The sequence below is a fragment of the Lepisma saccharinum genome, chromosome 1, assembly GCF_977018435.1.
Source record: "Lepisma saccharinum chromosome 1, izLepSacc3.1, whole genome shotgun sequence".
NCBI classification, from domain to species: domain Eukaryota; kingdom Metazoa; phylum Arthropoda; class Insecta; order Zygentoma; family Lepismatidae; genus Lepisma; species Lepisma saccharinum.
Genome location: NC_139229.1, coordinates 57,783,603 through 57,800,447, shown reverse-complemented (window position 1 = coordinate 57,800,447; position 16,845 = coordinate 57,783,603). Strand labels below are relative to the sequence as shown.

The following is a 16,845-nucleotide window of genomic DNA, read 5'->3' as shown; positions in this document are numbered from 1 at the left end:
GACACTTCTGGGTTGTTACAACCCCATTGACTTCCAATGCGATCATTACATCCCACAAGTATCCGTGACTGTACGTTGTAGAAGAATTGGTGTTTTTTTTTATTTATAAGTCAACTTTATGTTTAATTGGGCTAATCGAGCTTGGACCTACAGTTTAAAGTAAAATTTGAACCACTGTGAAATTGTCCATCCACCGAGCGTGGAACCAGAGATCCCTTGATCACAACACATCGTTACCATTACGCCATCAAGACCTCTTCAGACATATCAATCGGAAATCTGCTTCATTATTTATAGATAAGTCAAACATTTTGTATTTGTTATTATTGTAATTGCAATGCAATTCGTTAAAGGGAACGGTGATCCCGTGTTGCGTTGTTGCTTACATATTGTTTACATATTTCGAGACTCGAGATTGAGAATGAGACAGATATTTACAATTTGAGACGATTCGATCAAGTTTCGTCTTTTCTCTATACCATCCTCCGGGAAGTCATCAATACTAGGCGGTCTTCTCTCGATGACGTAGTGTAAACGTTGCCACCTTGAAATCAAGGGGTTCCGGTTGCGATACACGGCGAAGGCACAGTGGTTGAGATCCCATTTTAAACTGTAGGTCCAGTATTCATTACCCTATCTGCGCATAAAGTGGTGAATATTGGTTGAGACTTGTACCTTTTCCGCTCCGCCCTAAAATAGGGAGTAGCTATTTACATGGATTAAAGTAGACAAAGTTCTAGATACTATTGAAATTAGCTTGATAGAAGTGAGGATACACAATCTGGATACACATCTAGCTAATATCTATCCTAAGTATTAACAAACCTAGGCTGAATTAGCAATATTGTTTTGTTTAACATGTATGAGAAAGTCTGAAAATCTTGCATGAAATCTTTGTTAGATCAAGACTTCATATTCAAGCTGGCTTCCAATTTGGCGAGCAATTTCTTAACTTACACGTTGGTGAAAACAAACTCTACTCAAAATAACACGAGCAAGTAGAAGCACTCTTAGTGACTTGGTGATATAATGTCATCTGTGAGTGTTCTGATGTCACGTAGCTATCGCCTTCTGTGCTATGTTAAGAGTACGAAACCTAACCTATTAACTTACTCATATATACAGTCACGAACACTTTTGGGTTGGAATGATCCTATATAAATCAAATGGATCAGTAGGTTAGGCAGTTCAGTTTGTGCGGTCTTAGCATATACGAGGGGAGAGTGAAAAGTTTTGAGCCTCACACGGAAGGGGTGTTTGAGCTACAGTTTATCTTTATGATTTCTACATTATCACATAATCTCTATAATCACCCCCCCAGATCAATGCACGTATGCATTCTGTGCTACAATTTGTTTACAGTCATCTGGTAGAATGACTTCTCCTGAGTCTCACACCACTGAATGACCGCCTTCGTCCGCGTGGAAGTGACGTCCTCGAAGTGGAAGTGCGGTGAAGCCACACTCGACCAAAGCAGCCTGTGCAGTGAGGCCTTGCCGACAGAGGTACCTGTCGGCCACTCTCTTCTCTGACACTTCATTCATTTTCAACCTGACAAACAAATAGAAGAAAACACGTGAATTTCATGAAAGTTCGCACAGAGTGTCTTAAAACTCAAACCTTACATCCTCCAAAATTTTAACTACCTAGCATCACCCCTTCCATGTGAGGCTCAAAACGTTTCACTCTCCCCTCGTATTTCTTCAAATTTCTAAATATACTTCTACTATAACACAGAGATCTGGGTATCATTATCGACTCAAAAGTCATTTTCGAAAATCACATCTCAATTATCACAAAAAAGGCAATGTGTATCATAGGCATATTGTACAGATTCACCGAAATCAATAACCCGAAAGCACTTTCCGCACAGAACAACCGTTCACTCATCTGGAACAGGGCTGTCCATTCTCACACCTCCATGATCGATCAGAGTTTCTTCCTGTACATCGTTCGGAAAGTCTCATCCCTTACACCCCACGCAGTGATTCTGATCCCACATTGAACTGAGCCATTCCATGTGAAAGTGGACAAACAATGTTAATATATTTTTATTGAAAGTATCACTTATTATTTCCGACATTAAAGGGAAAACTATGCAGAATTTGGAATTATAATTAGTTTCATGGCTTCTAAATAACATATTGTTTGAAACCTATTATTTCTTACAGGAGGAGTGAGATTTTATGTGTGGTGTTTCCACTTAATTTAGTTTCATTATGATACATATGATACCATAAGAAAACTAAATTAATTCTAATTTCGTTCTAATTGTCTCATTTATTGTTTCTACATTTTAAGCTCTGAAATATCCTACTTTATTTCTGATACAAACCTTTAATTTGAAGAATCTATTGATGATAATTTTCAGAGACTTTGCATTTTTCCATAATCCTACATGTGCATGATGTCACACACGTCACAAAATTTGTCACCCCTGTCACAGCCAAAAAATGTTTACAAAAAAAGAAAGTAGTAATATTTTTAGAAACTAAAAATATATAAATGTCGAGTAAAATTTTGCTTTGTGAAAATAAAATGAAATTGTTTCAGTAAACCCATATATTTCACAGAGTTTTCTGAAAGACCGACGAAGGTCCTAAACTGATGTATCAGAAGTGTCACGCCTGTCACAATTTAAAGAAATGTATTTTCTGTAGCTGAAAATTGAGATGGGGAAGAAATATTCTGAAATTTAACAACTTGAATCAAGGAAAATGAAATTACATGAGTTCATAGTTACATTTGAAGGTGTTAAGAGAATAATTTAGAAATGAATGTACATTTGTCTGAACATCACACCCGTCATGGAATGCCCATCCAGTATAGACTGACCTATGTGTGCACGAGGTGTACTTGATAACGAACTTCAAATCAAAATCGAATATATTCTGGTTACCGTTATGACCAGCTTCTTATTGCATGCAAGTCCTTTAAAAGACCAGCTTCTTATTGCATGCACGTCCTTTAAAAGACCAGCTTCTTATTGCATGCACGTCCTTTAAAACACCAGCTTCTTATTGCATGCACGTCCTTTAAAACACCAGCTTCTTATCGCATGCACGTCCTTTAAAAGACCAGCTTCTTATTGCATGCACGTCCTTTAAAAGACCAGCTTCTTATTGCATGCACGTCCTTTAAAAGACCAGCTTCTTATTGCATGCACGTCCTTTAAAACACCAGCTTCTTATTGCATGCACGTCCTTTAAAAGACCAGCTTCTTATTGCATGCACGTCCTTTAAAAGACCAGCTTCTTATTGCATGCACGTCCTTTAAAACACCAGCTTCTTATTGCATGCACGTCCTTTAAAAGACCAGCTTCTTATTGCATGCACGTCCTTTAAAAGACCAGCTTCTTATTGCATGCACGTCCTTTAAAACACCAGCTTCTTATGGCATGCACGTCCTTTAAAACACCAGCTTCTTATCGCATGCACGTCCTTTAAAAGACCAGCTTCTTATTGCATGCACGTCCTTTAAAAGACCAGCTTCTTATCGCATGCACGTCCTTTAAAAGACCAGCTTCTTATTGCATGCACGTCCTTTAAAACACCAGCTTCTTATTGCATGCACGTCCTTTAAAAGACCAGCTTCTTATTTCATGCACGTCCTTTAAAAGACCAGCTTCTTATTGCATGCACGTCCTTTAAAAGACCAGCTTCTTATTGCATGCACGTCCTTTAAAAGACCAGCTTCTTATTGCATGCACGTCCTTTAAAAGACCAGCTTCTTATTGCATGCACGTCCTTTAAAAGACCAGCTTCTTATTGCATGCACGTCCTTTAAAAGACCAGCTTCTTATTGCTTGCACGTCCTTTAAAACTATTCACTAAGAAATATTGTCCTTCATTACGACACAAGGCTTGCAACTGAAGTCGGTCCATTAACCTAGCAGAAATATAAAGATATGGCAGTGGAAGGCTTAAGCCGAAAAATTGTAGGTTTAGAGGAATTACACATAAAAGGCTTGATAGTAAAGATGTTTATTCAACATAATGCCTGAAGGGCTTGAGACTACATAAATGATGATAATAAGAATATAAACCCCAATCTAAATTCAATAAATAATAAAGAAGCAATTAAACTATACAATTAAATCTTTACATAACTAAGACTTCCTTACACTTTATTTAACCAAAAGGGGATTATAGTAATTTAATTTTAATATTCATTTCCCCCCCCCTCAAAAAGACCTATCTCAGAATAGAACAAAGAGTGCTGTGCTTTAACTAAAAATCCCAACTAAATACTCTACATAAAAACTTAAAATACTAAACCACTACAAAACAACTACTCCCTGTACTTTGTTCCATTCCGAGATGACTCCTTTCAACACTCAAAGAGAACTCAACTTAACATGCTTTAACCTCAGCTAATCGGTTGGAAGTGAAGTTCTCCACACGAGGCCCGCTTTCCTCCGACCTCCGGTATTTCTTAGCCACGCCCCTTTTTCCAAATCAAAGCCATCTGGTGGCAGACTAACTAAACATTTATTTTTCTTTTCACTCAAAGACCTTGCATATGGTTATACCGTTGAAACTGAAGAAATATATATATATTTTTTTTCAATCATCGCCTTGTCATGAAGAGGTCGCGGGTTCGAAATCCGGTGGAGGCAGATATTGGTTCGGATCCTACTTTAAACTCCTGGTCCAGTCCCGACTAGGCTATGTGTTCAATAAAATGGACTTAAAATCTTTCTTTCTTCCTTCCCGAAGAGAGAATATGCGACACCCTTTAGAGTGACGTAGCGAAATCAATGATTTATTTTCGGAATTCATCCGAAACTTTTAAGTATTTGTTTCATTTTTTTTTTAAAAAAAATAAGAGAAATACGTAGAAATTTGCTGGTAAAGTTACACGTACTTTTTGGTATGAAGTCTAAGCCAGTGGCGCCAACTTATATGGGCCTGTGGAGCTGGAGCCCACCCAATAATATGCCTACTTCCCGCGGGTAAGAAAACAAGATGTTTCATCATTTTACACTTAAGAATACTCACAACGTAATTACTGGCTGAATGGTATCGATATATTTCATAATAATTTGTTACATCTCTAATATTATACTTGTCAATGTCCTGTATTATTTTCACTATCCGTGGTCACATTGTTATTAGAAAAGTAAGGTAATGAAAGGGCTTATGAACAGGATGAGGAATGATCGGCACTAAAAGCTCCCAAAATTGGCAGGGAGAAAGCACAAAATAGGTACTTAAAGTTATCATTGACAGATTTTTCAACATGTTTCTAGAAAAGGCACTCAAAATGGAGTTATCTCGGAATAGAATATTATGACTAAAATAGAGAAGAACGGCCACTATACTAAAATGCGCGTATTTCTCTCAGAAATGCCTGAAAGTGTTCTTATATATAAAAGTCCACCTTTTCTGGCCAAGGAACAAAAAAGGGCACATTTTAGGGCAAATAAAGAAAGGTAAGCGGCCAATTACTGACAGAAATGAAGGTGCAAGATCTTAAGGTTTTCTTTGTGCAAGGTAGTGTAGCTAAACACCGTTAGGAGCGCTAGTGGCGCAGTCTCTCAAGATGGCGACATGGACGCAAGAGAAAGCAGTTTGCATGTTGGGATTTGCTCCTATAGGGTCTATCGTGACAGTGCAGCGATATCTATTTATGTGGATACATCAAGGACACAGCATATCGGCCTCCTTTGCCACAAAACCTTGACGAACTAAAGCAGCGCATCTATGAAGCAGTGGAGCCGATTTCTGAGGATACGTTGGGACGTGTTTGAGCAGAGCTTGAGTACTGTCTTGATGTCTGCCGTGTTGCCCAAATCGAGCACTTGCAATGATGAGGTAAGGCACTTGGATAATTGTATTTTCATTTCATGTCAATGTGGTTCCGATGTGTCATATCATATGATAATGATTGATTGATTGATTGATTTAGTTTAATTTACTTCGCGTTTTGTGCCTCTTGGCTAATTTGCGTAGATGGGGATGAGTGATGAACCAAGCCCGAGCGGGATTCGAACCCGGGACCCTTGGCGTCGCAGCATATGAGAATGAATGAGAATTTATTTTACACCATTACTTCTGAATCACCCTGTATAATATTGCATGAAATTATGTTCAACATAACCATTGTAGTCAGAAATTGGCGCTACTGGTCCAAGCCCTGAATAAAAGCCGTAGCAGTAAACGTTGTATTGGTTCAGCCTGTTTCGATATCTGACACAATTCTTGGCACTTTCGTTCCTGCCTTATCTGTGAAAGCGAGGAACATCGCAATAGTGACACGACGAGTTCGGAGACTTCAGAATCCATTTATCTGCCGCTGTCGCGCGCTGACTCGCTTGAGAAGAGGGAAGAAGAGATTCCATCCGACGCGACCACGACCGGGTTCGAACCTATAGGCCACACGTAGAACGAAGAATGACAAGAACGAGTGAACGCCTTAACAAGCACGGCTACGGAGGAGAACCGAAAAAGGTCGTGTAAAATTGTTCTTATATACCCAACAAAACTCAGAAACTGTCATACGCGAGAGCTATATTTTGCAACAACTATAATTACCCAACACTAGCAACAAGAACAAAAAAAATATATCAATTAATTGTATAATATTAATTAGTAACTTTAGATAATATTAATTATTAGTTTTCAGTTGTAATTAATTTTAAAAAACAATTAATAACATGTTAGGTGATGATAACCAAGTGTAAAAAGCATTGCATTTCTTTTTTTTTACACACAAACAAAACACCACTTAGTTCACAAAACCTCTAACAGATGGCAGATAGTTACATGGTTCTAGTTAGGATGATGATTTTTGGGTTGTTGGATTGGGGTTGAAGAAGACTATTTGTTGTAGTGACCACAGTATTTTTTTTTTTTGTGTGTGTTTTTTGTTCTCTTACGAGAATTAATATAGGTTCTCATAGAACCCTCCAATTCATGACTTAGGAAAAATCTGTTTGCAGATTCATCACGTACACCTACACGTGAGAAAAAGTATGAATAGAACCTATGCTCGGAAATCCAAAATGGCGACCGGAAGTGGGATTATCTTGGAAACGGTAAGACTTAGGAAAAATCTATTTGCGGATTCATCACGTACGCCTATATGTGAGAAAAAATATGAATAGAACCTATGCTCGGAAATCCAAAATGGCGACCGGAAGTGGGGTTATCTTGGAAACGGTAAGACTTAGGAAAAATCTGTTTGCGGATTTATCACGTACGCCTATATGTGAGTAAAATATGAATACAACCTATGTTCGGAAATCCAAAATGGCGACCGGAAGTGGGGTTAGGGGCCAGGAATCTTAAAAAAAATATTATTTGTTTGTTTGCTTGCGTCACAATATAGGCGCGCGCGCGCGTGTGTGTGGCACATCGTTTCCGAAAGAGGTTTGCAAAGGTCACGATATATAAACATTGGTCCCGGAGTTGGAAAATTACGATAAGGTGCATTCATCCTTCAAGAATGAGAGAGTACATTATTTACTCATCACGCTGTGTCAGCGCAACGAATGAATGCGCGGAACGTGGAGAGAAAGTGAGTTTTTGAGGTTTTGGTGAACCTCAATTAATAAAAGTGAGTTTCTGAGATTTTGGTGATCCTCAAATGAGTAAAGTGAGTTTTTGATGTTTTGATGCTGTTTTCTTCGCTGTGAAACATCGTCAGCGCAATAAATGAGGCGCGGAACGTGGAGAGAAAGTGAGTTTTTGAAGTTTTTTCGAGCCTCACCGAGCCTCATTTTCGGGCGTTGAATTCTCCATTTGGGTCTACTCTAAAGTAGGTCAAAGCACGTAGAGGCAGTTTAGCACGAAAAAAAAAATAGGTTAAGTTATATCACGTAAGATCGTGGTATACCTACCAAGTGCGAGTGGGAAAAAAAGGGAAATTTTACTAAAACATCGCTAAACGCTAAAACATCGACAAAAAATTGTCAAAATATGTCAAAAACTGATATTCAATAGATAAAAAAGAGGATACCTACAAAGTGCCGCGTTGAAACAATCAATTTACACTATCTTGCGTGGTATACCTACAAGTGTGAGGTGGGAAAAAAAGGGAAATTTTACTAAAACATCGCTAAACGCTAAAACATCGACAAAAAATTGTCAAAATATGTCAAAAACTGATATTCGATTGATAAAAAAAGGCTACAAATGCATACCTACCAAGTACGAGTGGGAAAAAAAATAATGCATTGAAAATTGTACTAAAAACATCGCTAAACGCTAAAACATGGACAAAAAATTGTCAAAATATGTCAAAAAGTGATATTCAATTGATAAAAAAAAACAATACCTACTAAGTACTATTTTGAAACGCCTAATATACACTACTCTTATCGCATGCACGTCCTTTAAAACACCAGCTTCTTATTGCATGCACGTCATTTAAAAGACCAGCTTCTTATTGCATGCACGTCCTTTAAAAGACCAGCTTCTTATTGCATGCACGTCCTTTAAAAGACCAGCTTCTTATTGCATGCACGTCCTTTAAAAGACCAGCTTCTTATTGCATGCACGTCCTTTAAAACACCAGCTTCTTATTGCATGCACGTCCTTTAAAAGACCGGCTTCTTATTGCATGCACGTCCTTTAAAAGACCAGCTTCTTATCGCATGCACGTCCTTTAAAAGACCAGCTTCTTATTGCATGCACGTCCTTTAAAAGACCAGCTTCTTATTGCATGCACGTCCTTTAAAAGACCAGCTTCTTATTGCATGCACGTCCTTTAAAAGATCAGCTTCTTATTGCATGCACGTCCTTTAAAAGACCAGCTTCTTATTGCATGCACGTCCTTTAAAAGACCAGCTTCTTATTGCATGCACGTCCTTTAAAACACCAGCTTCTTATTGCATGCACGTCCTTTAAAAGACTAGCTTCTTATTGCGTGCACGTCCTTTAAAGACCAGCTTCTTATTGCATGCACGTCCTTTAAAAGACTAGCTTCTTATTGCATGCACGTCCTTTAAAAGACCAGCTTCTTATTGCATGCACGTCCTTTAAAAGACCAGCTTCTTATTGCATGCACGTCCTTTAAAACACCAGCTTCTTATTGCATGCACGTCCTTTAAAACTATTCACTAAGAAATATTGTCCTTCATTACGACACAAGGCTTGCAACTGAAGTCGGTCCATTAACCTAGCAGAAATATAAAGATATGGCAGTGGAAAGCTTAAGCCGAAAAATTGTAGGTTTAGAGGAATTACACATAAAAGGCTTGATAGTAAAGATGTTTATTCAACATAATGCCTGAAGGGCTTGAGACTACATAAATGATGATAATAAGAATATAAACCCCAATCTAAATTCAATAAATAATAAAGAAGCAATTAAACTATACAATTAAATCTTTACATAACTAAGACTTCCTTACACTTTATTTAACCAAAAGGGGATTATAGTAATTTAATTTTAATATTCATTTCCCCCCCCTCAAAAAGACCTATCTCAGAATAGAACAAAGAGTGCTGTGCTTTAACTAAAAATCCCAACTAAATACTCTACATAAAAACTTGAAATACTAAACCACTACAAAACAACTACTTCCTGTACTTTGTTCCATTCCGAGATGACTCCTTTCAACACTCAAAGAGAACTCAACTTAACATGCTTTAACCTCAGCTAATCGGTTGGAAGTGAAGTTCTCCACACGAGGCCCGCTTTCCTCCGACCTCCGGTATTTCTTAGCCACGCCCCTTTTTCCAAATCAAAGCCATCTGGTGGCAGACTAACTAAACATTTATTTTTCTTTTCACTCAAAGACCTTGCATATGGTTATACCGTTGAAACTGAAGAAATATATATATATTTTTTTTCAATCATCGCCTTGTCATGAAGAGGTCGCGGGTTCGAAATCCGGTGGAGGCAGATATTGGTTCGGATCCTACTTTAAACTCCTGGTCCAGTCCCGACTAGGCTATGTGTTCAATAAAATGGACTTAAAATCTTTCTTTCTTCCTTCCCGAAGAGAGAATATGCGACACCCTTTAGAGTGACGTAGCGAAATCAATGGTTTATTTTCGGAATTCATCCGAAACTTTAAAGTATTTGTTTCATTTTTTTTTTAAAAAAAATAAGAGAAATACGTAGAAATTTGCTGGTAAAGTTACACGTACTTTTTGGTATGAAGTCTAAGCCAGTGGCGCCAACTTATATGGGCCTGTGGAGCTGGAGCCCACCCAATAATATGCCTACTTCCCGCGGGTAAGAAAACAAGATGTTTCATCATTTTACACTTAAGAATACTCACAACGTAATTACTGGCTGAATGGTATCGATATATTTCATAATAATTTGTTACATCTCTAATATTATACTTGTCAATGTCCTGTATTATTTTCACTATCCGTGGTCACATTGTTATTAGAAAAGTAAGGTAATGAAAGGGCTTATGAACAGGATGAGGAATGATCGGCACTAAAAGCTCCCAAAATTGGCAGGGAGAAAGCACAAAATAGGTACTTAAAGTTATCATTGACAGATTTTTCAACATGTTTCTAGAAAAGGCACTCAAAATGGAGTTATCTCGGAATAGAATATTATGACTAAAATAGAGAAGAACGGCCACTATACTAAAATGCGCGTATTTCTCTCAGAAATGCCTGAAAGGGTTCTTAAATATAAAAGTCCACCTTTTCTGGCCAAGGAACAAAAAAGGGCACATTTTAGGGCAAATAAAGAAAGGTAAGCGGCCAATCACTGACAGAAATGAAGGTGCAAGATCTTAAGGTTTTCTTTGTGCAAGGTAGTGTAGCTAAACACCGTTAGGAGCGCTAGTGGCGCAGTCTCTCAAGATGGCGACATGGACGCAAGAGAAAGCAGTTTGCATGTTGGGATTTGCTCCTATAGGGTCTATCGTGACAGTGCAGCGATATATATTTATGTGGATACATCAAGGACACAGCATATCGGCCTCCTTTGCCACAAAACCTTGACGAACTAAAGCAGCGCATCTATGAAGCAGTGGAGCCGATTTCTGAGGATACGTTGGGACGTGTTTGAGCAGAGCTTGGGTACTGTCTTGATGTCTGCCGTGTCGCCCAAATCGAGCACTTGCAATGATGAGGTAAGGCACTTGGATAATTGTATTTTCATTTCATGTCAATGTGGTTCCGATGTGTCATATCATATGATAATGATTGATTGATTGATTGATTTAGTTTAATTTACTTCGCGTTTTGTGCCTCTTGGCTAATTTGCGTAGATGGGGATGAGTGATGAACCAAGCCCGAGCGGGATTCGAACCCGGGACCCTTGGCGTCGCAGCATATGAGAATGAATGAGAATTTATTTTACACCATTACTTCTGAATCACCCTGTATAATATTGCATGAAATTATGTTCAACATAACCATTGTAGTCAGAAATTGGCGCTACTGGTCCAAGCCCTGAATAAAAGCCGTAGCAGTAAACGTTGTATTGGTTCAGCCTGTTTCGATATCTGACACAATTCTTGGCACTTTCGTTCTTCTTCCACCAGAGGCGCTCGTTCCTGCCTTATCTGTGAAAGCGAGGAACATCGCAATAGTGACACGACGAGTTCGGAGACTTCAGAATCCATTTATCTGCCGCTGTCGCGCGCTGACTCGCTTGAGAAGAGGGAAGAAGAGATTCCATCCGACGCTCACTGTTGAATTGGAAGAGTTTAACAGCGAAGGACATCTCCCTTTCGGTTTTGTCCGAGACGTTGCCCGAAGAATGAGGACTCCATGGAGAGACCTGCTGATGAGGACATTCTCGACGTGCGAGGAAGTAGTTCGGGCAATTCTAATCAGAACGGCCGATCTCCGCTGACCATCAGCTTCAAGGCGAACAAGGGGTGTGGGGGGGAGGAGTGACTTGAAAGGCAAAGGCGCTTACGTAAATGGATTGTGTGGAGTTATATTTCACAGCTCTTGCACCTTCCTTCGCCTTTCTACCTTAAGTTCGGCCTGCTTTTAGCTGGTCCGCAGAATGCCTACACTTGGACATTGTCTCCGAATCTCTCTTCCTTCGCTTCATTTAAGCTAGCTTTCCCACCATACCACATTCATTGGCGGAATGATACAGCAGTCCCGCTTAAAATAATTAAGCGCAGAAATTAGATAAGAACCACTTGGAATTATCACAAAAAACACACCTTAGTAGTCCATCTCCATGACCTTGCTGTTAGCGCAAAGAGATGCAAGATAGATATTCGAATTCCCAAGAAAGCATGAATATTCTTTGATATTTCTCTTGTTCATTTTACGTCGCTTTCCTGACACTTCTGGCTAATCGCGACGATGGCGATAACTTGGATGAGTATGAAAACACAGTCACAAACACATATCGCCGACCTCCGTAGCGGAGTGGTTAGCACTGGGCGCTGCGACGTCAGGGGTTCGAATCCCAGCCTGGGCATGCGTGTTCTTTGTGAAAGTTGTTTTCGAGTTCTTCATCAACTAAGCGATTCTTGGGTTGTAGCAGCACGTTGAGTTGTCCCAGATACCTGTGAACATGTTACGTCGAGCAATGCAGGATGTCCCTCGACGACTGTATGAATCTATGTATGTAAAAGGTCGTCATTTTCTGGACGTCTTCATCAAGATATAAACCTACCCATCTCTTCAGCGGTGTGTAATGATGTAATGGCATCCACTGCACTATACATTATACATGATTAAATCTCTCGCAACTATTTTATTTTCTTCTCTATACCTCCGTTTCAAAATGTCCCGTCTTTTCGAAACACCCTTCACTTCATTTATTTTTCTTTTGAAATGGAGTACCACTCCAAAAACTGGATAGGAAAGTTAGAACACCACCGTGTAGTTGAAGTTGAGAAATGTTGACGACTGCAAGGACCACGAAGAGTTGATTATATATTATGTAAGACATTAGGAATAAAGAAAAAGCTTTAGAATCAGAAATTCAGATAAAGGTGTGGGTCTCCAGTCAAATCTGGTCGTGCTTCCATTTGTAAAGAAGGAGCTCAACATCTGTGTGTATCATACAGTATCTGTTCCATGCACGAAATTCGAACTTTCTCGAGTTAATTTGCAATCTTTTTAAATATCAAAATTAATAATTTTGTGATATTTTTCGGCATTGGGAAAATATTTTAAGAAGTTCTGTAATTTACAACTTTAATAGTTTTATGTAAATATTGTAAAAGCCTAAATTGCATGATGTAATTATGCAGATCCATGGATACGTGTAAATATCGACCAAGTTTCCTTGGTATTGCAAGCAACCATTCACTATAAAAAGGGACCAGATTCTGTATTTTTTTGGCTTTCGTACTCGATATAAGTGGTCAACCTTGCAGAGAAAACTACTCGTACCCTAAATGGGCGAATTAGCTTATGCTTAGGCTGGCTTCTCATAAACCTGCTGCTTATGCTATGGGTTCTTGCGATACCGTCAAACCTTGAATATTCTTGGAAGGGTTGCCCGTTACAGATTTGTACGCAGATCTGCATCTGTCAACTCAATTCAGGATTGCCCGTGGATAAGTTTCATTGCAATTGTGCACAAAGGAAAATAAATAAGACATATGTTGGAAAAAAGTTCCATAAACTTTTCATTTTACAAAGGAAAGTATAAATCCGACACCAGTGACCAGTCAGGGCCTGTTCATCTGTTTACCCTGTTAGACTGCCTGAGAAGCCCGATTTGGGCAACTTAGCTGTTACCATTCACAGGCCCTAGAGAACCAGTGTAGGTGCGTGTCAAGTGTGACGTAAGAGGTAAACAGAAAGTATTATACGTTTGAATGTGCAGATATATATTTTATTTCATGTGGACTTTACGCCACTTTGAGTTAATCGCGACTGAGGTCACAATTGATATATGTTTGTTATTTAATCAATAACTAGATATCAGGGCAATTCAGTTTTGCATTTCCAATGCATACTCCCGAACCCACAACAGTAAATCTTGATCAGTTCCCGAGACAATATGGCGAAGTGTATGCAGTGCTTGATTCCGTATTTGCGTTTTAAGAATATATTATCGTTTCATAGCAGTGAGTGTCATTACACTAAACATCCGTAGTGAATCATACTTATAGAATACAACAATATGGTCCTGCACTCCAGAGGCAAGGTTTGTGTTACAACGCGACGCTATAATCCTGTACTTTCATCAATATCATACTGCAAAATCTTAGCAGCTCGAACTCTACTTTCGAAATACTCTAAGGGAGTTTCATTGTCTCTTTCATTACCCATTACATACTTATTACATAAATACTGCCTCCCAATAGAAGTTGCATACTTATTTAAGATCATTTGAACTACATCATTCCGAGGGATATTTTCAATTATACATTTCATCCATAATTTACCCATTTCAGCATTTAATTTTGGTAAAACTGCAAGCATAATCTCGTGAGAAGGAAACATTTTTCTGTCTTTAATACCCTGCAATACATACAAAAATCGATACAGACTTTCAGCATTAATTTCCTTAACTATAGGTACAGTAGCTATTAACGGAGTCAAATTTTCTTTAGCCATTTCCATGTTTAACTTTCTCAAATCGGACCTATTATATAATACTCGTTCGTCTTCATCAGACGACGACGAACTTTCCAAAGGCTTACTTGGGCGTTTATTCACGCACCGGGGTTTACAAGGTACCTTTACGTACGTTTCAACATCTTCCCCCTCCCTTTGTCGTCCTTGGGCATTTTCTGGAGTGTGTTGAAAGGGTCCAACAAATCCATTTAATAACTGCGAAGCAGAATGTTCTCTACGAGTTGATGAAAGTGGGGGAAAAGGCGGAACAAAGTACCTCCCATCCACTGTTCCCGTAATATCTACTGTACCTATAATAATTCCGAGAGGTAGCCATATTACCGCACAATTTTACAGTCTAACCAAACTAGAAATATTGATAGCCAATTGTACACAAGTACCAGAGACAGAACAACCATGTAACTGCGCTCTGCTCTTATAATCCTGTACGTCTCTTATTTCAACTTTATAAATAATAAAGAAGTGAGACGAGGATTATATTATCTGCGCAGTGGAAGTGAGTTATCTTTCAGTAGATATTTCAACTATTTAATGTAAACTTAATATTCATTCAACTATAATATTTATTAACAAATCAAATCAGTAAATATATTTTCCAAATTTATATATGCATCACATGGTTCATTCATAACCAATCAAAACACCTAAGAACAACATTTTAGTTAACTCAACAAAAATATTATCTCCCAATTAAATTATAACAGTCCGTCCAATTAGATTGTCAAAAGTCAGTACGTAACGGCTATACGAGTCCGAGTCAACTGCAGCCCCGCCCAAAACCCCCACAGCCAACATGGCCCGGAGCAATTTACCTTTAAAAAAAAAATCCTTCTCTAGCACTTTTAAGAAGTCGAAATAACTATATTAACGTTAGGCAAATTACACCTGGCCATGCAGGCCCAAAAAGGGTGATACACGGAAATACAGTATACTCAGCCTGTGTCCAGTTAGTCCTACGTCTCCCCCAGTCGGCAAGGATCTGCCCGCCAAACTCCTCGCTCAACCAGCGCAAAAGCTTATACCACGTTTGGTAGAACCTGTCCCCTTTCCCGCGCTAAGGATCGCTCGACAGTTTCGGTGCCAATGAGAAACGAGGAAAAAATCGTCTGCTGGGCAGCGAGGAGCGAATGGAAGCCAGAAGAGAGGCGCTTACGTAGGCGCTGTTCCGACGTTGCGTATTTTAATTGGCTGCCTGGCTTTGACTTTCCCCAGCACGGAGAGAAGCCAGCGATCGCCTAGCGCGGGAAAGGGGACAGGTTCTACCAAACGCGGTATAGCCAATGGCATACGCTACCTTAGTCACATGTATATTGAGTCTTCAATACGTCACCAATGAGCTATCGTACACTATGGGCTTACAACGCGCAGTAAGTAAGGGCAATTTCCTTTCACGTGCATAGTGAAAACTTACACAAAAACTCACATTTTAAGTCCAACAGAGACACACACATATTTGTGCTCAAACAACAGGACCGGAGACACACACAGTGACGATGAACAGGAATGATGATTAGATGCAATTGATGAAGATGACCAATGCAGAACATTTCTGTGGCGAGATTGGAAGTCGGCCATCGAACACGCACGCACAGACTACATAATTGGAAAATATATCTTACCTGACATTCATAGGTTCCATTATCCCTTTTCTGCACGTACTTAATTTGCAATGTCCAGTTATCTCCACCTTCTGTATGGATGACTTGGAAGCGCTCGTCATTCGTGTATGTAAACAACCCTGAGGTAAGGATGTGCCAATCTCTCCGCCTGATCCAAGACACCTGCAACGAGAATTTTTTTTTTTTTTTAAATTTTACAACGGGAAGTTTTACATGCATATAAATACGTTTTAAGTAATACAGAAATAAGTCGAATCTTCAGATAGTGTTCTAAATTAAATGGTCTGCCTGAGTTGTGTAGACTTACTAGGGGATAGGAACTGTAGCTAACCTGCGGACGTGATTCGAACAAGTGTTCTCGAGTTACCAGTGTTGACAAGAAGTACGTCTCACGTAGTTATCTCTTTATGTACAACATTTATTTACACTTCTGCCCGTCGCCGTATATACATATTTTCATAACATGTCCAATATCAACTGCTCCCGCTTGCTTTTTGCCCCATAACACAGAGAATTGCTCTTTTCAGGACTTCACTCTACGAGCGCACTACTATTTACCATTGCGCTAACTCGCCCCCGCAGTTTATCACGCAGAGGTTCCTACGCATAGCTACGGCGCTTACGCTCTGTGTGTATCGCTGCATCCAAAAAACTGTCAATCCATTGAGGGACGGCCGCTTTCTGCGATCTGTGAGCCTGAAAATCTGAGAGCATAAGAGAGACCGTAACAAGTCGGATC

General features: G+C 39.2%; 1 protein-coding gene across 2 annotated transcripts in view; it reads right to left on the bottom strand.

Annotated features, from left to right (window-relative positions):
• Nucleotides 1–16,845, bottom strand: part of LOC145995662 (neurotrimin-like) — a 526,024-nt gene that overhangs the window by 112,356 nt on the left and 396,823 nt on the right. For both annotated transcript variants that reach the window (XM_083132015.1, XM_083132024.1), the window contains one exon: nucleotides 16,107–16,268. In XM_083132015.1, coding sequence (XP_082988141.1) covers nucleotides 16,107–16,268 — 162 coding nt within the window. The remainder of the gene's footprint in view (nucleotides 1–16,106; nucleotides 16,269–16,845) is intronic.